Raw genomic sequence first — 25073 nt, 5'->3', positions numbered from 1 at the left:
TATCCAAATACACTGGCTAACTGCAAGTCCAACATTAGTGTGGTTTGCACATGTGCTATCTCTGATCTAAGTCCAGACTGATTGGCTGGTGTGGCTGACATGCTGTGTAGTGTCCTGGGTGGTTTTTAACACAACATGCACTCAGTTGCACAAGAGTGCTGTTGCGTAAATGCCAGAATTGCACAAACACTGTTTCACAATGGTATGGCCATTATCATACCATCACGTAACAATGTTTCTGCACTTCTAGCATGTGTGAAACAGCACTCTTGCACAACTGCATGCACATTGTGTTAAAATGGGATGCTGTGTGGTATGTCAGCCTGTATGTGCCAGTGTGTCTATATTAGGCTGCACAACTTTGGCCCTCCTGTAGATGTTGGACTACAACTCCATCAACCCTGACTATTGGTCTCTGAGACTGGTGATGATGGGAGTTGTAGTCCAAAAACAGCTGAAGGGCTGAAGCTGTGCAACCTTGATATATATATAATAGGTTGTCACTGAATTGAAGACATCTTAGTCAATTAATAATATGAATCATAGCTGATTTATCAATTAATCTATAAATTACCTTGGCATCTGTGTGTAAAAGCAATAATTCTGAATCAAGAGTAAATTTACTTTGCCTATTGGGTGAGGAGCACTTTCTCAGAAGAGGCATTCCCTTCTGAGAGAAAAGCAGAATGCCTCTTTAAAAAGATGTTTTTTATTTTTTATTTATATACCACCTAGGAACATAGGAAGCTGTCATAGACTGAGTCAGACCATTCGTCTATCTAGCTCAGTATTGTCTTCACAGACTGGCAGCGGCTTCTCCAAGGTTGTAGGGAAGAATCTCTCTCAGCCCTATCATGGAGAAGCCAGGGAGAGAACTCAGAACCGTCTGCTCTTTCCAGAGCTGCTCCATCCCCTGAGGGGAATATCTGACAGTGCTCACACATCAAGTCTCCCTTTCGTATGCAACCAGGGAGGGCCCTGCTTAGCTAAGGGGACAAGTCATGCTTGCTATCACAAGATCAGCTCTCCTCTCTCTCACCTGATAAGTGTATACCTAAGCGGGTGTACACGATTTAAAACAAGAAATATAAAAGAGTAAAAACAATTAAAACAATTTCACAGAATAAAAAGTAAAAACAATTTCATAGCATAAAAACAATCGGTTTTAAATAAATTTCAGTTAAAAGCCTGAAAAGGCTAGAGGGTGTTTCTAAAAGCAGTCACAGGTGGAGATGCTCTTATTCTGACAAGGAGCCTATCCCAAAGCCCTGGGGCAGCCATAAAGAAGGCCCATTCCTGAGTTGCCATCAAACGAGCCAGTGGTAACGGTAACTGGACTTATTTAGATTATCTTAATAGATGGCTGGGTTTATGACAAAGAAGGTGCTCTCTTAAGTACCCTGGACCCAAGCTATTAAGGGCTTTATAGGTAATAACCAGCACTTTGTATTTTGCTCAGAAATATATCGGCAGCCAGTGTAATTCTTTTAAAATATTATAAGTTCCGTTTGGGTTGTCCCAGAGACCAGCTTGGCTGCCGCATTCTGTATCAATTGTAGTTTCCGGACTATGTACAGAGGTAGCCCCACGTAGAGTGCATCACAGTCGCCAAGCCTGGAGGTTACCAGCATATGCACTACTGTTTTAAGGTCATTTACCTCCAGAAATGGGCATAGCTGACGTAGAATATAGGCTGTTCCCAGTAAAGTTGCTTTTTGTAATTGGCTGGTGGTGATTTCTGTGGCCCCTATGGTATTGAGGTGCTCTTCAAGTTGTTTTGGAATTATTATTATTATTATTATTATTATTATTATTATTATTATTATTATTATTATTATTATTCTTATTTACACAGTCAGACAGGTGTTATTGACTGGTTTGTTTTATCCAGACATCGAGTCCTTTCCAAGGACCTGGGATGCCAGAATTTTATTGTCAATGGTTACAGATATCGTCGCAGAATATAGGCTGTTCCCAGTAAAGCTGCTTTTTGTAATTGGCTGATGGTGATTTCTGTGGCCCCTATGGTGTTGAGGTGCTCTTCACAGTCTTTTGGAACTGCACCCAGGGCGCCAATTACCACTGGGATTATTTGGGTCTTCTTCTGCCACAGCCTTTCAATTTCAATTTGTAGATCTTTGTATTTGGTGATTTTTTCTATTTCTTTTTCTTCTATTCTGCTATCCCCTGGTATTGCTATGTCGATTATTTTAACTTGTTTTTCTTTCTTCTCGACTACAGTTATATCTGGTGTATTGTGTGGCAGATGTTTGTCTGTTTGTAGTCGGAAGTCCCATAATATTTTTACATCTTCATTTTCTTCAACTTTTTCAATTTTATGGTCCCACCAATTCTTGGCTACAGGTAGCTTGTATTTTTTGCAGATGTTCCAGTGTATCATCCCTGCTACCTTGTCATGCCTTTGTTTGTAGTCAGTCTGTGCGATCTTCTTACAACAGCTGATCAGGTGGTCCACGGTTTCATCTGCTTCTTTACAAAGGCGGCACTTGCTGTTTGTGGTGGATTTTTCTACTTTTGCTCTTATTGCGTTTGTTCTTAGTGCCTGTTCTTGTGCAGCCAGTATTAAACCCTCTGTTTCTTTCTTCAAGTTGCCATTCTTAAGCCATTGCCAGGTCTTGGTGATGTCTGATTTTCCACTTATATTGTGTAAATATTGACCATGCAGGGGCTTATTTTTCCATTTTTCTGCTTGGTTCTTGACTTGTTCTTTCTTGTAGGCCTGTTTTGTTTCATTGGTGTTGAATAGTTTCTCGTTCTTGACCATTTGAAGTGCATCTTCTTCACTGTCCCATATATATTCTTCAAGGCCTCTTTTCTCCTCCTCTACTGTTTGATGGACTTGCAGCATTCCTCTTCCACCTGAGCTGCAAGGGAGGTAGAGCCTATCTACATCACTGCGGGGGTGCAGAGCATGATTGATGGTCATGATTTTCATTATTATTATTATTATTATTATTATTATTATTATTATTATTAATAATAATTCAATTTCTATACTGCCCTTCCAAAAATGGCTCAGGGCGGTTTACACAGAGAAATAATAAATAAATAAGATGCCCCTTGTCCCCAAAGGGCTCACAATCTAAAAAGAAACATAAGATACACACTAGCAACAGTCACTGGAGATACTGTGCTGGGGGTGGATAGGGCCAGTCAGTCTCCCCCTGCTAAATAAAGAGAATCACCATGTTAAAAGGTGCCTCTTTGCCAAGTTAGCAGGGGTTTAGCCTGTGGAGACACAGAGATGGGCACCTAGAGCACCCTTCTCCTCCTGGGGGAGTCCTCCAATGCACCATGCTTGGTGCATTGTGGGATATCTGGAGGCCAGGATGCATCATCCTAGCCTACAGAGCTCCACGCTGCCTAGCGCAGTGGAGGGTTGCTGGGAGTGCAGTCTGCATGCCCAGCAACGATAGATGGCTCATCTGGGGGGAAGGTAAGCTTTGTGCAGCCTCCCCCCACCTATCCACTTCCCCACCCACTCGGCTGTGTGGACAGCTCCAGTATGGAGACTTGTGGAACTCCATACCATAACTCTTGCTTTGCAGAGTAACAGTCTCCAAGTGACACCATCTGGAATCTGCCAGCGTGGTGTAGTGGTTAGAGTGCTGGACTAGGACCGGGGAGACCCAATTCAAATCCCCATTCAGCCATGAAACTAGCTGGGTGACTCTGGGCCAGTCACTTCTCTCTCAGCCTAACACCTGTCTGACTGTGTAAACAAGAAATAACAATAATAACAACAACACCCAAGAGGCAGGACGGAACCACTGTAAAACAGTGCCACCCAATCCCAGCTCCCTCGGGAGACCCAGAAGACACCATGGTTGATTGGATTCAAATCAGCTGAGAGATCCAGAAAGGCCAGAGGGGTCACACTCCCTGTGTCAGCAGCCTATTGGAGATCATCAGACCAACCAAGGTGGTCTCAGCCCCACAGCCCACTCGAAAGCTGGTTCGAAATGGGTCTTGATACTTCTTTTTTCAATAAGTAAGTACTGGTATTACAAATCATGGCTGACATGAAGCACAGCATTAGACAGGTGTGATACTGTGCCCCAGGGCTGCTGCAGACTCTAAAGGCAGACCCAATGCTGTAGAAAAGAATCAGTTCTACAAGTGGCACTGCTGCAGTTCCTCCGGTTCACGACAGTGGGAGAAACTGCGATTGCTTAGGAACATAATCACTGGAGCAGCTGCAAATAGTGCTGCCTTATACCAAGTCAGACCATTGGTCTGTCCATCTCAGTATTGTCTACACCGACTGTCAGCGGCTCTCTAGGGTTTCAGACAGGGGTCCTCCCTGGTGACCCCAGGGATGGAATCTGGGACCTTTTTACATGCAAAGCAGCTGTTCCCCCTCTGAGCTCTGGCCCCATCCCTAAGGCAGGGGTGTCAAACTGCAGCCCTTCAACTGTTGCTGGCCTATAACTCCTATCCTCCCCAGGCACAATAGTCAGTAGTCAGGGATCATGGCCAATTGCTTTTAAGTGTGTGTTTTAAAATTTTTATTTAGTAGTTTATTTATTTTTTGCATTTATATCCCGCTCCCGCTCCAAGGAGCCCAGAGCAGTGTACATGGTTATGTTTATCCTCACAACAACTCTGTGAAGTAGGTTAGGCTGAAAGGACTGGCCTAGAGTCACCCAGTGAGTTTCATGGCTGATTGGGGATTTGAACTCAGATCTCCCTGGTCCTAGTCCAACACTCTAACCACTACATCACACATTTTAATTATCATGTATTTTTTTATTTTAGTGTAAACAGCCCTGAGACATTTTAGGAATGGCAGTATAAAAACCGAATAAACAAACAAACAAAGCAGCAGCTGGGGGTCTGCAGTTTGATACCCCTGCCCTCAGGGGAAGATCCTACAGTGCTCACATGTAGTCTCCCATCCAAATCAAGGTGGACCCTGCTTAGCAAAGGGGACAATTCATGCACATGACCAACTCTCTTCCCCAAAGGGTTGCCTTACAAGTGTGTAGCAGCCCCAGGGTACAGTGTTACATCTCTACTATACTGCACATCTTGTATGTATGTATGTATGTATGTATGTATGTATGTATGTATGTATCTATCTATCTATCTATCTATCTATCTATCTATCTATCTATCTATCTATCTATCTATCTATCTGTCTATCTATCTATCTATCTATCTAAGCTGCTGTCCCATTAATGGGGACATCTATTTTTAAAAAAATCTATAAACTGAACTGATTGATCATTTAAATCAGTTGCTTTGCTATGTAGATGTGTCCCTAACATTTACGATACCCGTCACCGTTAGGATTACCAACATTTTGATGAGCATTTTGCTCCTGTGCCCTTAACAACAGCTTGATTGCCGGTGTAAGCAGTTGTCGACACGGACCTCCATGCTTTGAAAAGCTTTGCTGGCTAATTCTTGCACATCAAGCTGTTGTTCAAAGCACAAGAGTAGGCTTGGCCTGTTTTTGTTTGCTTCAGTTCCGTTGGCCACATGAAAGCTCACATCAATGGGACATGGCTGACCTGGGGGCTATTCCCCAGCCACCTGGAAGATACATGACTGTGTCAGTGTTCCCTCTGGCTGACCTGGGTCAGTCTGTGTCCACTCACTTGAATCATGATAGAGTGGACTTTCCAAATGTTTCTTCCATTCTGCTAATGTAATGGCTAGTTGATTTGTATCCTCTGTCCTCACAAGTGTATGGTCTGCCATTTAGGGAGGGCAGTGGAGACAGACATCTTCTCCCCACCCACAACATTTCAGACCACATCTGATGCTTTTTGAGTACTTGTGTGTCAAGCCCCAGCCAGGATCAGAGTCTAGATCAGTGTTTCTCAACCACCGGTCCCTGGACCGCTGCCGGTCCCCGAAGGGTTGAGTGCCGGTCCCTGACTGGGAGTCAACCCCCCCCCCCACAACTGAAATCAAGGCTCTCACTTCCTCAATTTTGCACATGGCACGGAAGAGGAAGAGTATCACGGAGGCATGGGACCCTTCTTGTGCCTTGCCTCCACGTGCTGCTGAGATCTTCCTACAGCTATCTTATTCCCTATCTTTACAGCTTCAAACTGTATGCGGTGCGGGGGCATGGAGGAAAAAGTATGGCAGTGGGCGCCACTTGAAGGGCTGCTGGTTCTTGCATGCTCATTGTTTGCAGCCAAAGGTTGGTTGATTGAAACCGAGCTGCCTGTTGTGGTCGAGGTGCCTTGAGAGGGAACGCTGTTTCCCTCTTGCATCAGTGGGGCTTGCTTGTATGTTGTTTTCATTGGCCCCATGTAGCTTTTGAATTTTTCTAATGGCCCAACATCCCCTCTCCATTGAGTAATCACAAGCACCTCCACTCCAGACATACTGGAGACAAATTTGTTCACCCAGGCTTTTAGATTCAGGGGTTCTCAACCCTGGGTACCCAGACGTTGGTGGACTTCTACTCCCATAATCCCCAGCCATAATGGCCAAATGCCATTGTTGTTGGGGGTTATGGGAGTTTAACTGAGGGACCCAAGGTTAAGAACCCCTAATATTCCATGTTTGCAAAAGATTCCAAATTTAATTATTTTAATGCTTATATTATTTTCATTCTAAACTGCCCAGAGATGCAAGTTTTGGGCAGTACAGAAGTCTGATAGATAGATAGATAGATAGATAGATAGATAGATAGATAGATAGATAGATAGATAGATAGACTTGAAACCCCTTTACTAACTGCTGGTCCGGGAAACTGCGCATGAAGAATGTAGCGGTCCTTGAAACACTGCACGAAGAATTTAACGGTCCTTGACTCCAAAAAGTTTGAGAAACACTGGTCTAGATCTTTCTGGTTCTGGGACCCAAGGGAGCTGGGGTCTGCTGACAGTGCTTGGACAGACTGGTACTGCAGCCTAGATGGCGCCCTTGAACCACTGAGCTCAGTCGGCTAGATTGGCGTGGAACCAGGTGATGAATGAGGTCAAGGACCTGATCCAGGGCTCAAATTACAAGGAGACCAGAGGGGTCCTGGCCCCCTTCTCTTTGGGGTTGCAGCCCTTAGCTACTGTTTTTAGAAGTCTACTGGGGCGGGGCGGGGCAGGGGCTGATTTGACTAAAGTTGGGGTATCAGGAGATGGATCTGGTGGTTCTTATTAAATATGACTCTATCTCTCCCCCCCCCCATAATTTGCCTGACTGCTAGGTGTCCTGGTTCAGAACATATATAGTACATTGCACCATAAGCCCTATTGCAGGCGCGGCTCGTGAACTCTCCTCTGGGGGGGCGGGGCGGCGGGCAGCTTCTTTAAGGTAAATGAAGCCAGTGCTCTGTGCCTCCCAGCAGCCCCCGCGGTGAGGAATCACCTCCGCCACTCACCTGGCCGCTAGTGGGGGCTTGCTTCCGCAAGAGCCAGGTGAGTGGCGGAGGTGATTAAAGAAGCCGCCCGCCGCCCCCCCCGCCCCGGAGGAGAGTTCACAAGCCACACCTGCCCTTTTGAGACATCATGTTGTATGAGTTCACAGATGTCTGTATGCTAATACATGGGTTTGTGTGAAATGTACCGGCATTCATTTCAGGGGTGACTTACTAAAGAGTTGAGGTGAGATGAAGGCAACATTACTTTGGTGACATCTTTTCAACATAAGTGGCAGCATCAGCAAAAAAAAAAAAAAAATTGAAGGTGGGCACAGAAAGGGCAAAGTGCATTTCTGGCTAGGCGAGCAAGCTATGTCCCACACGTTAGAAAACAGAAATAGTAAATTTCACATTAACACTCTCATCCTGAACATATTTTCCCTTAAATAAATCCTGTTGAGTTCAGAAGTGGAGGGGCAAGGGGGGGGCAAACTACTTGCACCCTCATGACCCCCTCTGGAGCCACCCCTGTTCACCATCATCAATAGAATAACCTTGTCACTATTTTGCCATCTGACCTGAGTTAGTGGACCTAAATGTTGCCTGAAGGCTTCCCAGCTCTGGCCTAAATGACACTTCATGGCACAGACTTGATTTCCATGGTTTTGTCCCCACCCCCCCCCGATACAGTAAAGTCACAACTGTGTGATGTCTTTATATCATTTTTTCTATGCAAATGATGGGAGAGGAGAGCTGGTCTTGTGGTAGCAAGCATTACTTGTCCCTTTAGCTAAGCAGGGTCTGCCCTGGTTGCATATGAATGGGAGACTAGAAGTGTGTGAGCACTGGAAAAGATTCCCCTCGGGATGGAGCCTCCACTCTGCAAAGAGCAAAAGGTTTCAGGTTCCCTCCCTGGCTTCTCCAAGATAGGACAAGATTTATTTTTTTTTTGATAGGACAAGATTTTTTTATTGAACCAACAAACTACCAAAGCACACAGTATGTTGCCAAAGCACAATTATATACAAAGTGGTTGTTTGTACATGATATATCTACAAAGATTTACATACAAGGATTTGGAAACACACAAGTTATGAAGTATATGAAGGTAGTACTGTAACTTGGGGTTGGGGGATTACAAGGCACATCAGGTAATTGGGGGGGTTACGTCCGACGTCCATTTCCACAATTTGTCCCATTGCTGTTTAGAAGAGATACTCTCCAAGATAGGCCTGAGAGAGATTCCTGCCTGCAACCTTGGAGAAGCCACTGTCAGTCTGTGAAGACAATACTGAGCTAGATAGACCAATAGTCTCAGTATATGGCAGCTTCCTATGTTCCTATGATGTAGTTTGTGCTGAAGCTGCTAGCTGAGAAGTCCCTAGTTTAAATATCACTTCAGACCATAATTCAGTGGATGCCCTTTGAGAAGTCTCAGCCTGTTTCAGGAGAGGCATTTGCAAGGGAGATCAGTGAGCAGGAGAGGGTGCTTAACCCTTTCCCCATCCACCATTTCCTCATCTGCATACCCCTCTGGACCATTTTAAACAATTGCACACACACACAAACACACTGCCCTTCATTCTCCAAAATCAGGAGTAGAGTGGTTTGGGTGAAAAATGACCTGGGACAGAGACATGTGAAGAGGAGAATTGATAGGCACCAGAAGAAGGGCTAAGCATCCCTTCCTGCCTCCAATTCCCCCCTGCAAGTTATCTCTTTTTCCCTAGCCCTTATTTGCATCATCTTGGAAAACAAGGTTTCAAGACTCCAAATTGCCAAGATAATGGACTGATCCAAACAATATGCCAAACTGACCCTGGCCAATCACACGAGGAGGAGCGTGGGTGCACAGTCTCTTTTTCACCCAGTGTGCTGTCTCAATGCCACAATTGCTTGTGGGGTGGGATGTCCAAACTGTCCCTCTCATACAACTATATTTTAATCATACTAATATTTTAATCTAATATTTTAGATTATACTAATATTTTAATCATACTAATATTTTAATATTTTGTAGTATAATCATACTACAATTTTAATCATTTTGCTATATTTTAATCATACTACTATATCTTAATTATGCACCATAGTTTGGGCACTCTGGCCCCGTGTGATTATGTAGTAGCAGGACAGAGCACTGAGTAGGTAGGAGACCACACACCCACAGTCCTACCCACGTAATTCAGTGGGGCCAATCAGATGTATTGTCTAAATGGCCCTCAGTGCATTGTTCTGTCCTCAGTACCCGGATACGCAGGAATCTGATTCTCAGGATTTATTCCCAGGATTCTTTGGGGGAAATTGTGAGAGTTTGAAATAGAATAAAACTGTTGAAGTTTGCAGTGCAGATATCCTCAATTATTTTCTGAAAAAAATGCTGTGTGTGTGGTGTTTTAATTAAGCATCACTTAACATACTGTCATCAACTCTGTGGGGGGGCGGGGCGGGGGGAGAAGCTCATTATGCTGGAGATGTGACATACAACCAGTTGGTTTTATTCACATTTGGTGGGTGATTTTGTCCAAGGTAAAGAGTGGTGATAAGGCTAATTGTATTAACTAAATATATCACAAATAGGGTATGAGTTTTCGGTTGATCCTAAACAATGTCTTTTAAATAACTTAAAAGGTAACATATAAAATTGGAGTATATTATGAATCTTTTAAGTTCCATCAGATCTCTTATTTTAGAAAAACAAGAGACTTCCCACCATTCATGACTGGAGGGAGAGAGAAAAAAAGATTAAGTGCTCCAATTATATCAGAGGAGGACGACAGCAGATAGGTTTGTAGAAAATTGGATTATATCCTTTCAAATGAGAATGAAAAACACATTGACGTTCAGCTATTTTATTGATGCTTATCGCTGAAAATTACTTTATTTCCATGTAGTATTGTGGTTGGCATTTACCATAACAAACACTAAAAAAATTAGCTCCTTATCCATGCACACTCACAAAAGCCATAGGCCATCTGTGAGGACGCAGGCAGGCAGTTCTTAAGACAAGGCTGCAGAGAGTCGTTCCACCTGGTCACAGCTCTCTCTGCTCCAGTGTGCCAATTAGGGATGTACATTCCCCTTTGGTTGTCTCTACGTTTTTCTAAATGCTACAAAGCTTTAATCTTTCCTTGCAGGGCAGGTGAATAACGGCTGTAGCAGCCCCAACCATTCCAAGCACTCCTGGCCTATGTTGCACAGGGCCACAGTCAGATTGTTCCGGGTTTTTCCATGGCGTTGATACAGCACAGCTCTGCCCTCAGAGATCGCCTAAGGCAATTTGCAGCCTGTGTTGTACTGAGGCAAAGTGAATTAACTGTGCACTGTCTAACTACAGCACAACCTCCAGATGTTGTTGATATTATTATTACTATTTTATTTATTGTTATGTATATGCCGCTTTTCAACAAAAAAGTCATCAAAGCAGTTTACATAGAAAATATAATAATAATAATGATAGTGATAGTGATAATAATAATTAATATGGTTTCCAGGGACGTAGCTATTATTGAATGGGGGATGGGGGAAACAAATGTCCCTGGACCCCAGGGGGTGGGCACCACCTGGACAACAGCTTGTACTTTACTCTCCCCTTCCTGTCTCTCCCAAGAAGAAGGTGGGAAGGCAAGGCAGGGGTCCATCTTCACCTTTTATGCCAGCGTCTGCTCCAACTTTGCTGTGACCTTGATGGTTACCTGCCCCCCAAGGCCTCACAGTCTAAAAAGATGCACAAAGTAGACACTGGCAACAGCCACTGGAAGGATGCTGTGCTGGGTCTGGATAGGGCCAGTTGCTCTCCCTTGCTAAATACGAGAGCATCACCACTTTGAACGGTGCCTTTTTATCTCTTAGTGGGGATGAAGAGATGTTCCCCTACCTCTTTCTTCCTTTGAACTAGTAGAAATCCTGCTGCAGGCCTGCCTTAAGATCTCTGAGAGAGAGCTGCACCGAACCCTCTTAAGGAACCTCTTTCAGTCACTCACAACTGGGGGCAGCATAAATGATCAGACACCACAATGCCTGAGGCGGCAAATCCAAATGGTGCTCCTCTATTGTGGAAAAGATATACTCAGAGACTAAATAATTTACCATTAACTGTTCTTTATGCTCCAAGATCAGCTGCCAGAGACAGGTTGTCTCACCATCCTGAAATGTCCCCTCTCTGTTTTTGAGTATTGAGGAGATGACTTTTGTTCCAAAAACTGCTCTCATCTTTAATGGAACAGCTTCATTAATCTGTTGGGAACAAGGCAGTTGGTTTACTTTCACACGGAAAGCCTTTCATCACTTTGGATCAAGCAGGCAAAACTACCTGCTTCTTTTTGATCAGACTGTAATAAGGAAGAATTAGGCAGAAATGAATGGCGTTTGTCAGTCATGACTCCGAAAACCTCCCCAACCTCACTCGCATGACTCTTTCTTTTCTCACCGAGTTGGCTCAGAAGCCTTCCTGCTCCTTCGCAGCCCCCTCTCCCCACCCCCCACCCCATCCCCTCTCTCGCTCCCCTATACACATGGCGAATTTGGATTCAGGAGTGAGCACCAGGGAGAGTGTCATTTAATTTGTGTGCTGTGCTCTGATTGAATGGCATTCTTTATTGTGACCGTGAGGAGATGGATTGTCTCTCAGGGCTTCACAGTCTTTTATCCTCTGGAGTTCAGAGGTTGCATCAAAAACTGCCTGCCTGCTGCCTGAGGTGACCTCTGAACTGCAGAGGCCAGGAGGTCATGAGGCCACTGAGGAAGGCAAAGGCACTGAGGGTGTCAGTCCCATTGTTCTCAAAGGAGGAGAGTTTAAGGCTAGATCACATGACTCACACTAGGTGGAAGAGCAGGATAATGCAAGGGGGGAAATGGCGCCCACACCAGCATTGTGATTAAGGCCTGGTTACTAACCGTAGGCTCAGGCTCACGCACATCACATGCGGTTCTGAAAGCTTGCCCCTTGAGCAAAAGCGTGGTGAATCTTCATGCTTTTGACATCCATACAGCCCATAAGAAGAAGAAAATGCATATGTATGTTTCTTACCTATATAAAGAAAAGGGGATTGATAACTTTCCCGATTTTGTCAGGACTAAGATTCACCTTTTGTTTGGAATAAAAAAGCAATAGCTTTCTGTACAGGGTAATGTTCTATATTGGAAAGGCATGCATAGAAAAGTGAGAGAAGGAATTTATGGGGATCTATCTATCTATCTATACATCTATCTATCTATCTATTCTGCAAAGAATGCTGTGGCATCTTAAAGACTAACAGATGTATAGCAGCATAAGTGTTGGTGAGACACAGCCACCTTGTTAGATGTCTGGAAACTTATTCCACAATCAATTTGTGGGCTTTTAAAAATGCAACAGGAGGACTCTTCTTTGTGTCACAACAGGCTAACATGCAATCTTAGCAATCTGTTCACTGAAGGCCAACAGACATATGATGAGTAAAGAGTTACTAGCTCTGACAGGCTTAGTTTTTCTTTAGTCAATAGCTAGATTGACACCCACACCCACACACACACACACACACCCAACCAGTGGTGGCTCAAGACCTCTGTGCACAGGAGGCAGGTTGCCAAATGCCATCCTCCTTGGGTGTACCTTCCTTCCCCTTTTTAAAAAGTGTGTGTAGGGATGGTGGTAGATGGGCATCTTGCCATCTCAATGCTGCTCCCCCAATCTGCCTCAGCTTGCCTCAAGGAAGGGCCACTACTCTCCCTCACAAAGGAGGAGGGATATTATCTATTATCTATCTATCTATCTATCTATCTATCTATCTATCTATCTATCTATCTATCTATCTATCTGATTTGTATACTGCCCAAAACACAAGTCTCTGGGTGGTTTACAACAAAGAAAGATTTTAATCCTACCCCAGCCATAGTCCTGATCTGTTGCCCCCCTGCCCCAAATCTGGCTGTTATTTACCTCGGGGGAAATGTCCTCTGGCTCCAATGCAAGCTTTTTTTCTGGGCTAACTAGGTGCTGGGTGGGGGGGACTGGATTGGGGTCCCCCAGATCCAGTTGCTACTGACTGAACCAAATCAAGCCCATCAGAGCTAAGAAGGCTTTAAACATGTTTCATTTGGCCCTGGAATTCTACCCTTTGCCTAGCTGCTCAAAACCTATAGCGGGAATGCTCTCCCACCCACCCCTGCTTCAAACAACAGATTTCCATGAAATCCCTGTTGTTTCAACAGACATTTGCTTAGCTCTCTGTATGTTCCTATAGTTTACTGCTTTATCAGTTGTTTGAGGTAATTTAGACTTGGGCTGTTTCCATACATACATTTTCATTTGTAATCTCACTGCATCATGGGCCTTGTACTCTTAAGAATACCATTGTACTCTTAAAAGTGTACTTTAAGGCTAGGATCCAAAAGGATGTGCACAAACATTGTGTGTGTGCACCTGATTATTTCCCTGGGCAAAGCTTTCAGAAGCAGCCCTTCCAGAAACCCCAAACTGCTCTTTAAATACCTCTGGGTTTTCAAAGCCGTTGAGGGTATTTGTTGTGAGCTCTTCTTCAAAAGTGGAATTGTGCTGGGTAGCTTTTCCTCCCACCTTGCTTCCACATAATAGCTTCTACCCAGGTTTTCCTCTTACCTGGCTTCCATACAACCAAAAATTGGGAGCACACACAGCTCCCAGACCCAGGTAGAACACAGTTTTTGATTGTGTGAATGACCTCATTATCTCAAATTTGTTTATTTGTTTGTTTATTTATTTATTTAATATAGTGTTACATTTATATACCGCCTTTCATTAAAACAATCCCAAGGTGGTTCACACAGAAAAATTAAAACAAGACTATAAAAAAACACAATTAAAATATTAAGCTAAAATATATAAAAATGACTCTGACTAAAAATATTTAAAATACCAGCATAAAATAACCATACAAAATACAATATACAAAGAAGCAGAAGTAGAGACAAACATATAAAAGCCTGGGTAAAAAGCCAAGATTTAACATGCTTTCTAAGAACTGTGATGGAGACTGAGGAGTGGATACCCACTGGGATTGCATTCCAGAGTCTGGGGGCAGCAACAGAGAAGGCCCTGTCCTGAGTGCACAACAACCTAGCCTCCTTCATTGTCAGCACCCGGACAGAACCCCCTCAGATGGCCTCATCCTCCCTCAGGTATCCCTTGGGAGCAGGTGGTCCCTCAGGTATCCCAGGCCCAAACCATTAAGGGCTTTCAAGGTCAAAACCAGCACTTTGAATTGGACCCAGAAACAAACTGGTAGTCAATAATCTATGCAACCACTCTGTCAAGTAGGGCAAGTGTTCTCAAACTTGGGTCCACATCAGAAGTGCACCTAGGTAATTTCGGAGCCTTGACCTAAGGCCTTTGGAGCTCCCCCACCTTTGCTGGAGTCCTCCCTCTGCTGCAAGTTAGGCATCACCTCCCTATTCTCATCCTGCATATTTCTTTCCCCACCATATCCTCTGTCTCTAAAGCATCTGGCACAGGTCATAATCACACTCGGCCAGCCGACTCAGTGTAGGCTGGCGGTGACCACACCACCCAGGACAGACCAAAGAAAATGTGGAGGCCCCCAGGGGATGTGGAGGCCCTGGACTTTGGGGTAAGAACTTTAGGACGTCGTTCAGGGATAAGAGCACCACTGGTCCCCATATGGTGTCGTACTACAACTCCCTTTATCCCCACCCGACGCCACCAAAATGGCCAAAGGATCTCAAACTTGGGTCAAAGGGTAAGGCATGGGTTCTCAAACCTGGGTCCCCAGCTAAGGCAGCGGTAGGTCAGGGGTTCTCAAACCTGAGTCCCCAGATAGGGCAGAGGAGTCTCAAACTTGGGTGCCCAGATTTTTTTTTGGGGGGGGGATCTGTTTTTGTTGATGGAAACAGCCAAAGGCTATTGTGGCTGGGGATGATAGCTCAGTGGTAGAGCATCTGCTTTGCCTGCAGAAGGCCCCAGGTTCAATCCTTGGCATCTTCAGATAGGGCTGGGAAATACTCCTGCCTGAAAGCTTGGTGAAGCTGCCAGTCAGAGTAGACCATACTGAGTTAGGTAAACCAATGGTCTGACTCAGCATAAGGCAGTTTCCTAACAAGATCTGGGAATCCAGGTTTGATGATCCCCAAAGTAGGGATTATTCCCATCTTGTAGATGAGAACCTGAAAGAAAGCATAAGGGCACATGACCAGGCGGGGGGCGGGCAGTCAGAGGCTTGTTAAACTCACCTTCCCCCCAGATGTCCGATTCCATGTTGCTGGGAGCACGGACCACACTCCCAGACGATCCGTGCTATATGCCTGCGGCGTGGAGCTCTGCAGGCCGGGACGATGCTTCCTGGCCTCTGGAGATTTCACAATGCACCATGCATTGGGGGATTTCCCCCCAGAGATGGGCGCTTTAGGCGCCCATCTCTGTGTCCACTGGGGCTAAACACAGCCCCACTGAACACATGATCTGGTAGCCCGGATTAAGGGAGCATTCGCTCCCTTAACCTCGGCTAACTGCTGGGCTACAAATCAGGTCTAGGTGGCGGTTCTTACACGCAGCCTAGCCCAGGCTGGACTTCCCTAGCCTAGGTTAGGCTGAGCGTGAAAACAGGCTCTATGACTTGCCTATAGCCGCTTTTTGAGTTTATGGCAAAAGCACAATTTGAACTAGGGACACAACCGGCTGGCAATTAGCTATACACCAAGACATCTCTGTCTTACATGCTGTTGAAGCAAATACTTATAATTCTCACAATCCATACCTCCTGTCCTCATTCATTCAGTGTTCCCTCCTAACTGCTTAGCAATTATAGGGGTGTCTTTTCTTTCTTTCTTTCCATCCACAGATAAATTCTGCCTCCTCCTGTACCCTCCCGCCTGCAGCAACATCAGTGTGATATTTTCCTTCCTGACTGAAGAACTTATGAGATTCATCAGGCCCAAGCAGCTATTTCTGAAAGCTCCTTTAAGAGCTATTTGTCTTACTATTAATGGGAAATGAAGGAGGGAAGGCGAAGAAGGGGGGGAGGGAAAACTTCACTGCTTGAGCAATGGATTAAATAGCTTTTTTAAAAAAGCACTATATTAGAACTATTGTTTTTTGGGTTGGTTTAAAAAAAAATCTCAGGAAGACTGGCAGTAATTCAAACCTCAAAACATAACAAAATGTCATCGGAGGCAAGAAAGTCTATTTAGAACAAGGTCAGTACATGACGCTTGTGGCTAGCCAGCATCTCAGCACAAGGCAAAACAAATACCGATCAAAAGTGAATAAAGTCGGGCACTTCAGAAAATATTTAATGGAGTCCAGGCTTTGAAGGGCTGCACACCTCAGTCCTCCCAGACATTTATGGAAGTCGAGGGTGCTGAGAATTTCCCAGCAGCTGGTCCTCCATGGAGTACAGGGGAAGTGTCTCATTGTCTCACTACGAAAATACATTACAAAAAATTAACTTCTGCTGATTTATGCCAAGGCTTCAAAGATCTTTCAGAAATGCACGTGGAGGCACATTTACACTCCCCAGAGGTCCGGAAAACCTTATACAGCAGCAGAAAAGCAAAATACTCGAGTGAAGCTAAAAGCTTAAGAGCAGCAAGTGCTCAGCCGTGTCTGAAAAGAGCCATTATAAATAGAAATCTCTCCTCAAACAATATCCCCTGACGGCCATGATAGTGCACCAAGCTCTGTGCCAGAAAGGCTTTGAAAATGCACCTGTGCACGCGCATGCACACACACACACCACAGATGAGCACATACCCTCCAACATTTCACAAACTGGGGGTGGTGGGGTGGAGGGAGAGAGAACAAAAACTCTTGTGTATTTGCAAGACTCCTGCTTTCCTACCAAGAAGCAGTGTCTGAGCTTGCTTCTCTCACAGAAACACAGGAAGCTGCCTTACAAGTCAGACCAATGGTCTATATAGCTCAGTATTGTCTACACTGACAATATTGTCTACAGCTTCTCCGACGTTTCAGGCAGGTGTCTTTCCCAGCCCTACCAGGGAATGAACCTGAGACCTTCTGCATGCCCCACAAATGCTCTACTACTGAGCTCTGGCCCCCTCTCCCTCTGAAAATCCTTGCAGTTTGCTGAAGGTTCTTCTGTGCTTGTGGTACCCTGTATTACTCTGCAGTAGGCTGCCTTTCATGGGCTTCTCAAGCAGCATATTAATAAACGCTCTGGCTGACATACTGCCAAGAATGCTCTGGTGCAACAAGGGAGCAGCCTAACAGAACTTCCTCACTAACTGCACTATTGCAGCAGGGAAGAGGTGGTTTTTGATACCCTCCCTTTCCCCAGGAAGTTTTCTGTGCCACATGAAAATATGTCCCCAATGGTTGCACAGACCTTGGGGACATATTTTGGAGGGCATCTAAAACTGCTGCTTTCTGTTGAGAAGTTTTGTTAGGCTGCTCTCTTGTTGTGACAGTACATCCTTGCTCTTTACAGATGAACCTTGGTATTTGCGGGGGTTCCGTTCCCCACAATTACCACGGAGAAGCAGACTGCGAATACTGAGTCCTAACTGAAATGGGATCATGGGGGTTAGGTTCCTGGAGGACTGAAAATCACAGGGAAAATGGCCAAAAAATGTAAACAAATGGGTGAAATATTGTGTCCTACTGTGCTCCACAGGCCTCCAGTTGCCCAATAGTGCCCCCCAGAAGTACAAATTGCTGCATTTTTCTGCAAGTATTCAGGAGGGGAAATGGGGTTTTGTGGGTTTTTTTGTCTCAAATGAGCCAAAAATGGCTCCTCTTCACAAAGTGGTGGCTGGAAATGACCTCTGAAGTCATCTCCAAACCACAGATACGTGAAACTGCGGGTTCTGGATCCCTGTATAGCGAAGTATGTTAGCTTGTATATTAGCACCTGTTATGTTATGTTATGTTATGTTATGTTATGTTATGTTATGTTAGCCAAGGATCATAAGAATTCTGTTGTTTTTGTCCTTACTCCCAACAGTGTTTAATAGACTGTTTAATTCAATTTCACAATGGATTTGTTGCACTTATAAAACAAATGGGACTCAAACACATTTATTTGTTTTTAGATATTGCTGTTCCATTTTTCTTCCATTCTGAGTGGTTAACAAGAGAACAATAGCACTTAATAAAGGCAATATGAGCATGATAAAAATATTATAATAATAGAAACAGCGATCAGAACAGTTTATTGTTTCATCTTTACCCAATGGCATCTTTAAAGAGGCAGGTCTTCAGAATCTTGGTGCCACAACCAATTAGGCCGAATTCCATGTACCTACCTGCTGAACCTCAGGTTTTTAAAAAAGCAACATTCACTGTACAGGCAGCTGTGAGTGGGAGTGAAGAGTAAGCCCCTTGAATTGTTTGGTGGTGGTGGTGGTGTGTGTGTGTGGTTTTTTTACACTAGAGCTGACCCTGTCATGAAGCAAGGTGAAGCATGCTGCTTCAGGCGGCAGCCTATAGGCCAGTTTTATCATGGGTCATCTGGGGCAGGATGACAGTCCACCTGGCAGTCCCATATGGATAGAAGGAAGACAAAATGGCACCACACTGATTTTCTTCTAACAAGGAGGGAGGGAGATTTGGAAGAAAGGAAATGGTATATTATTATAATGCTGTGGGCGGGGGAGAAGAGGAGGGAAGGGAAGGGCGCCATTTGGTCAAGGGTCAGCACTGGTTTGCTAGAGAAAAGTAAAAGAGCGCACTAGAGAAAAGATGTCTCTTCCCCATCCTATGGAATTTAACTTATAGAGAACCGGGAAAGAGGTCAGAGCATTTGAGAGCGCATATGTGCACACTTATACTTTATTTTCAAGCATCCCCAGGCAATCTGCCTCATGGCAAAATAAAGACAGTGGGTCATATACTGCTTCAATGGAAAGTTGCACAAGCACAGAGGCCAGTGCTCTGTTTCCATTACTTTCTGTAGAAAGGCAGAATTTCCCCAGGATGAGTGGAATGGTGTGTGTGTGTGTGTGTGTGTGTGTGTGTGTGTGTGTGTGTGTGTGTGTAGGGTGGGGGAAACTGTCTGGTAACAAGCTATTGTATTCTATCCAGTATCTTTTGTGTTTTGTTTCTTAGGGTTTGGCTTTTTTAAAGCCAAACTTTGGGTTACGGCCCATTTGACCCACGAGTATACCCCTTAGGTTCTGGCAACCTAGGTGGGGGGTGAAGTCAGAAAGGAGAAGGAGAAAATAGAGAGTCTCTGAATAAACTCATAATTAAGATTACTTTAGGTTTGTGAGAGAAGCAGCTATAAAACACAGGCCTACCCTGTTCTAGAGGAGGCATCTGAGCGGGCTTCTCTCTCCTCCTAAGTAGGCCCATTGAGAAGTAAGCCTTGAGCAGCCAGGCTAGCATTCTGCCTTCAGAGTCGGAACTCCACCCTGTTGTGGCATCAGCTCAGCTCCTGGGGGCTTGGGGGCAATGAAGGGGATACCGAGGTAGGGACAGGAGCCTTGCTGTGGGACACAGAGTTCCCATTGGTCCAGGGCTGCTCTGTGGGGGCCTGCCTGGCTCCAACTACTCTGAAAGATCTGGGGGACTGTCATTGGGATCAGAGATCCAGGCTGGGTGAATTCCCCCCTCCTCTGATAGGGTCTCCTTCGGGATGGAGTCCAAGAGAAGCCTGACACCTACATATATGATAGGAAGGGATCTAAAAGTATATGCACTATACAATACAGGACAGGTGCACAGCATGTGGAATTCCTTCAAACGCGAAGTGGCATTTTTCTGGTTCCATCTCCCCCTGCCACCCTCCCCAAGCCCTCCCACTGCTGATGCTTCCAAACCTGGTAACCAGCAGAAATGGACACAATTGCCCAAGCATTAAGGCCTGTCAATGAACGATGGGAAATTGAGGGAAATCTTCACTTGAGCACAGTTAATGGCATCAAGATCATCGATGATGGATGGCTGGAAGTGAACATTCATAGACTCCCAGAAGCTCAAATGTTGCTGTTTCTAACAAAATGTAGTACGTTGCCAGTGCCTAGAATAAATAAGCTTGGGAATAAATTTCAAAACTGGAATTTGATCTTACTGATGGGAGAGAGTTAAGTCGGTTTAAAAACCCAGCAATGTCCTTCCAGTTTGAAATGTTTAATGAACAAAGGGGGTGGGGGATTGTTAACTACTGCAGTGGGCTCGTTAATGAAAGAATTACCGGCTTGGGATGTTGTTTTTGCATCAGATTCTAATTTCAGTGGTCTGATCTTTGAATTTTGTTTTCTTTACTCATGCTGCGTGCACAGGCTATTGTTTTTTTGGGGGGAATCAGTAGCTTTAGGTAAACAAAGAACAAAACATGTTTTTGCAGCAAATTCTAATTTCAGTTGTCTGAAATTTGAGTTTTGTCCTCTTTTGTTTGCTCATGCAAAAGCTATTGTGTTTTTGCGCCGGGGGGATCCATATCTTTAGGTTTGTGGTCACACATTTACAGTACCTTAATTTGACTGATATTTCATCTAATCTGCCCGAATATTCTTGCTCAAGCTATCTTGAGGTTTTGGGGCAAGGAACACCACTCAAGGCAAGGAATACCCCACCCACTGTCTGAGTGCAGACCATTGCAAAGTGTGTAAAAAGCAGGTAATGGAATAGCCTCCCCTGTGAAGTTCGCCTGGAAGTTATTCACACATGGCTTTATGCTGCAGGGTATCCAAGGAGCGAATCTACTTCACAGTAGATTCGAGGCAGTTTAATTCGGGGGATTAGATGGACAGTTCACATAGCTCAGATAGTTCACATAGTTGTTGTGCTCCTCCTTGCACTCCCTGAAATCTTTCTCCTATGTGCATTCCCACTGCTTGCTCCGATTTTCCCCTCCAGCCAATGACATCCCAGGAGAAGGTGCAAGGCGCCTCCCTTCAGCATCCAAACACCTGCATGTGTAAGCTGTGCTCCTATGGTGACCAAACCTGAAAGCACAGGAAGACCCACATTTTGCATGTGCTTGCGTTTGACTCAGGAATTTCTCCTCCCTTCCCCTTCTGGACTCCCTTCACAGAACTGCATCGATCTGCCACAACCTCTCTGCCCCCCGCCCTGCCCCCAGCGCTTGCAATTGCAAATCACTCATAGAACACACCAGACTGAGCTGTCAAACTCTCCTTTGCTGACACTTGGTGTTATGGAAGTTACGAAATGTCCACCCAGCAGACATTTAAAAACAATCTCTTCATTATATTTTCTGCATTTCACAAGATGAACTTCAATGTTCTCATTCCTTTGACTGTCTATTATTATTTATCTACAACATGTTGTACATTTTGGGCATGAATATGATATTCCACTAGTAGTCCACTGTAATTGGACCCCTTTAAGGCAAGCAGCTGCTTGAGGTCGTCCTCCAAGAGCCACCGCTGCTGATCGGACTCATAGCAGGTCAACTTTGGTCTGTCTCTAGCTTGTGTTTTAGGACAACACAGAACTCCACTCACTTCCTGTTGTTGTGCATCCCCTCTTTCCGGCTTCAAGATCAGCACACTTTTCTGCCCATCCTTTCCCAGATTCTGGCAATCTTTCACCTCGGTTGCTCTAGTCTCCTTTCCTTTCTCCTTTCCTTTCCCCTCTCCTTCTGGACTGCCAGAGTTGCAGAAATACAGCCAGGCACTTGACTCTAGTATTTGGTAGTGGCTGCAGCTTGCCTTGATTACCGCCTCACACAACCCAGGACTGGATCTTGGTATCTCAAAATCAACTGGTGGTGGCTGAGTTGTGGTTCAGATTAAAGCCCTGCTGGGACCTTCTGCGATTAGGAGGCGGGGTGGGAGAAAGAGGGCAACGCTACAACAGCCACACAGCCTCCTCTTCCAATTGGCGGCGGGGGGGGGGGGGAGGCCTCCCTGCAGAGAGTCATATTAAAGGATTCCCTCCCATCCACTCTCTGCCTGTTTAGAAAGTGTAGGAAGCCAAGAGGAGGCTACAGACAGAAAAGACCAGGCAGAGAAAGGTGCACCTTGCAGCTTGCTGGTTGGCTGGGGCACCTGACCAACCTGGGCGGGGGGGGGAAAGGAGGAGAGACAGACACACACATGAACGCTTTGAGGGCGATCCAGTCGGCAGTACTCCCAAGCACCCTCCTCCCTTCCTCCCTTCCTGAGAATGTGGCACTCAAACCCTGGCCATTCACTTTCTTCTTCTCCCAGCCGAACCCCCGCCCCACTTGCTGCTGCTGCACCGAAGTATCATCAATGGCCCCTTCGCACATTACAGATAAACGTTGGAGCAGAGCAGAAGCCTCGGGCTTTTTTCCAAAAGCCGCTGAAACTAGAGAATTTTTTTACACTGGACATAATTCGGATTAAGCCGGAATGTGCAGCCATAATGGGGGGCGGGGCAGAGTCAGGTGTGTACTGGCCCCTGGTGCTTGCAGGGACTTTGGGGTAAATCTTGCTGATACTGTATGTAGACTCACAGCCTTCATTCCAGAGGTGATGCATGGTAAAAGTCATGTGTGTAAAACCTGGCTTCATCATTTTGTTCTTTTAGATGCCAGGTAAAGACCTTTTTGTTCACCCAGGTTCAACCTGAACAATTCTGGTTTTCAGATTTGATCTGATTTTTAACTAATCTTAAAATGAGTTTTTAAGCTGCGTTGTATTGTGTTTTTAAGCTGCGTTGTATTGTGTATTGTGTTTTGTATTTTCTTTTCTTCTTTTTTGGTCCGTTATGATTTAATAATGTGTTATGTTTTAATCCTCTGTTGTGAGCCACCCAGAGAACAATTTGTTATGGGGCAGTTAAGAAATAAAATTGTATGATGCTGCTGATGCTATTTACACACAGATGTTATTGACTAGATTTGGTACTTTAATTATCGGGCCCTTTCCAAGGGTTGTTTTTATTATTATTATTATTATTATTATTATTATTATTATTATTAATAAACATTTTTATTTTCAGCTCAGACCATGGAGTCCAGATGAAAAGGGCTTTAAATGCTGCTGACATATGCTTGTGGGGAAGTCTCTGAGTAGGAAAGGGCAAACTACAGGTAATGCTAATCACAGCCCTGGTTTAAACAGCATATATAGGACAATCTACAGGTGAAACTCAGAAAATTAGAATATCGTGCAAAAGTCCATTAATTTCAGTAATGCAAATTAAAAGGTGAAACTGATATATGAGACAGACGCATTACATGCAAAGCGAGATAAGTCAAGCCATAATTTGTTATAATTGTGATGATCATGGCGTACAGCTCATGAAAACCCCAAATCCACAATATCAGAAAATTAGAATATTACATGGAACCAAGAAGACAAGGATTGAAGAATAGAACAATATCGGACCTCTGAAAAGTATACAGTGTACTGTGTTGATTGGCCAGCAAACTCGCCTGACCTGACCCCATAGAGAATCTATGGGGCATTGCCAAGAGAAGGATGAGAGACATGAGACCAAACAATGCAGAATTGCTGAAGGCCGCTAATGAAGCATCCTGGTCTTCCATAATACCTCATCAGTGCCACAGGCTGATAGCATCCATGCCACGCCGCATTGAGGCAGTAATTGCTGCAAAAGGGGCCCAAACCAAGTACTGAATACATATGCATGCTTATACTTTTCAGAGGTCCGATATTGTTCTATTCTTCAATCCTTGTCTTCTTGGTTCCATGTAATATTCTAATTTTCTGGGATTGTGGATTTGGGGTTTTCATGAGCTGTACGCCATGATTATCACAATTATAACAAATTAAGGCTTGACTTATCTCACTTTGCATGTAATGCGTCTGTCTCATATATCAGTTTCACCTTTTAATTTGCATTACTGAAATTAATGGACTTTTGCACGATATTCTAATTTTCCGAGTTTCACCTGTAGATCAGGACCACAGTGTGTGTGTGTGGATTCACTCCACGTCTGCCGTGGTCCTGATTAGTATTGCACCTCTTCATACTTGTTATTTATACGAACTGTTCTTAATTTTTTAAACAAACAAACCTGTTTTTAGAACAAATAGGAGCTCCCCCCCCCGGAAAAAAGGGGCAGGGTGGGGGAGGTGTGCCACAGATTTAGGGTTGCCATATTCAAGTTTTCCAGGATTTGCATATTATGCAAATTATATGGCAACTAATTTATATTTATTTATTTATTTATTTGACAGATTTGTATACTTTCCCCTCCTTTTCTGCCTTCCCATGTGATCAGATCCAGAGTAAAATCCAGGCAATCCAGGCAGCGCATTTGAAATCCGTGTAAATCTGGGTGGAATTTAGCAGCCAGGTGGAGACAAAATCCGGGGGCTACCCTAAATTCTGGGGGACATGGCAACCCTACCCAGATTGGGTACCGTGGGGTGAGGAGGAAAGTGTTGCATTCTATCCAGTATCTTTTATGTTTTGTTGTTTAGAAATTTGTTCCAGTAGAGAATGTGGGTGGTGGAGTGAGAAAGAAAAAGTGAGGGGACGTAGAAAATGTAGTTGTTTCTGAACAAACACTTAGTTTAATTTATATAAGATTACTCTGTGTTTGTGAGGGACGCAGCTATAAAACAGAAGGATTAAAGCCCTCTTAGCCCTGCTACAATTTCAATTCAGAGCATGCGCCTGCACACAGAGGCGTATCTACAGAAAATAACACCTATGGCAAGCACTGAAATTACGCCCCTGTCCAAGCATAAAAGCAATGTGCCTCAGAGCAATTTGGCTTTATTGGTGAGACAGGAGGGTTAAGTGCCTGTTTCCATAACTTGCAAATGGGTGGGGCATCTAATATAGAAGGGGAAACCATTAATTCCATCTTAGCTTGAACTTGTACCCATTGCTCCC

General features: G+C 44.5%; 1 protein-coding gene across 2 annotated transcripts in view; it reads left to right on the top strand.

Annotated features, from left to right (window-relative positions):
* The window catches only part of FECH (ferrochelatase), a 101544-nt gene that overhangs the window by 46180 nt on the left and 30291 nt on the right, over window positions 1-25073 (top strand). The window contains exon 11 of one of the 2 annotated variants that reach the window (XM_053294894.1): window positions 16153-16276. The exons of the other annotated variant lie outside the window; for it this stretch is intronic. Within the exon in view, the coding sequence (XP_053150869.1) occupies window positions 16153-16203 (51 nt within the window). The 3' untranslated portion in view covers window positions 16204-16276. Of the gene's footprint in view, window positions 1-16152; window positions 16277-25073 lie in introns of those variants that run through there. 2 annotated transcript variants of the gene reach the window in all.

The sequence above is a fragment of the Hemicordylus capensis genome, chromosome 2 (assembly GCF_027244095.1).
Source record: "Hemicordylus capensis ecotype Gifberg chromosome 2, rHemCap1.1.pri, whole genome shotgun sequence".
Classification (NCBI taxonomy): Eukaryota; Metazoa; Chordata; class Lepidosauria; order Squamata; family Cordylidae; genus Hemicordylus; species Hemicordylus capensis.
The sequence above is the reverse complement of the archived record's forward strand: the minus strand, read 5'-3'. Positions and strand labels throughout refer to the sequence as shown.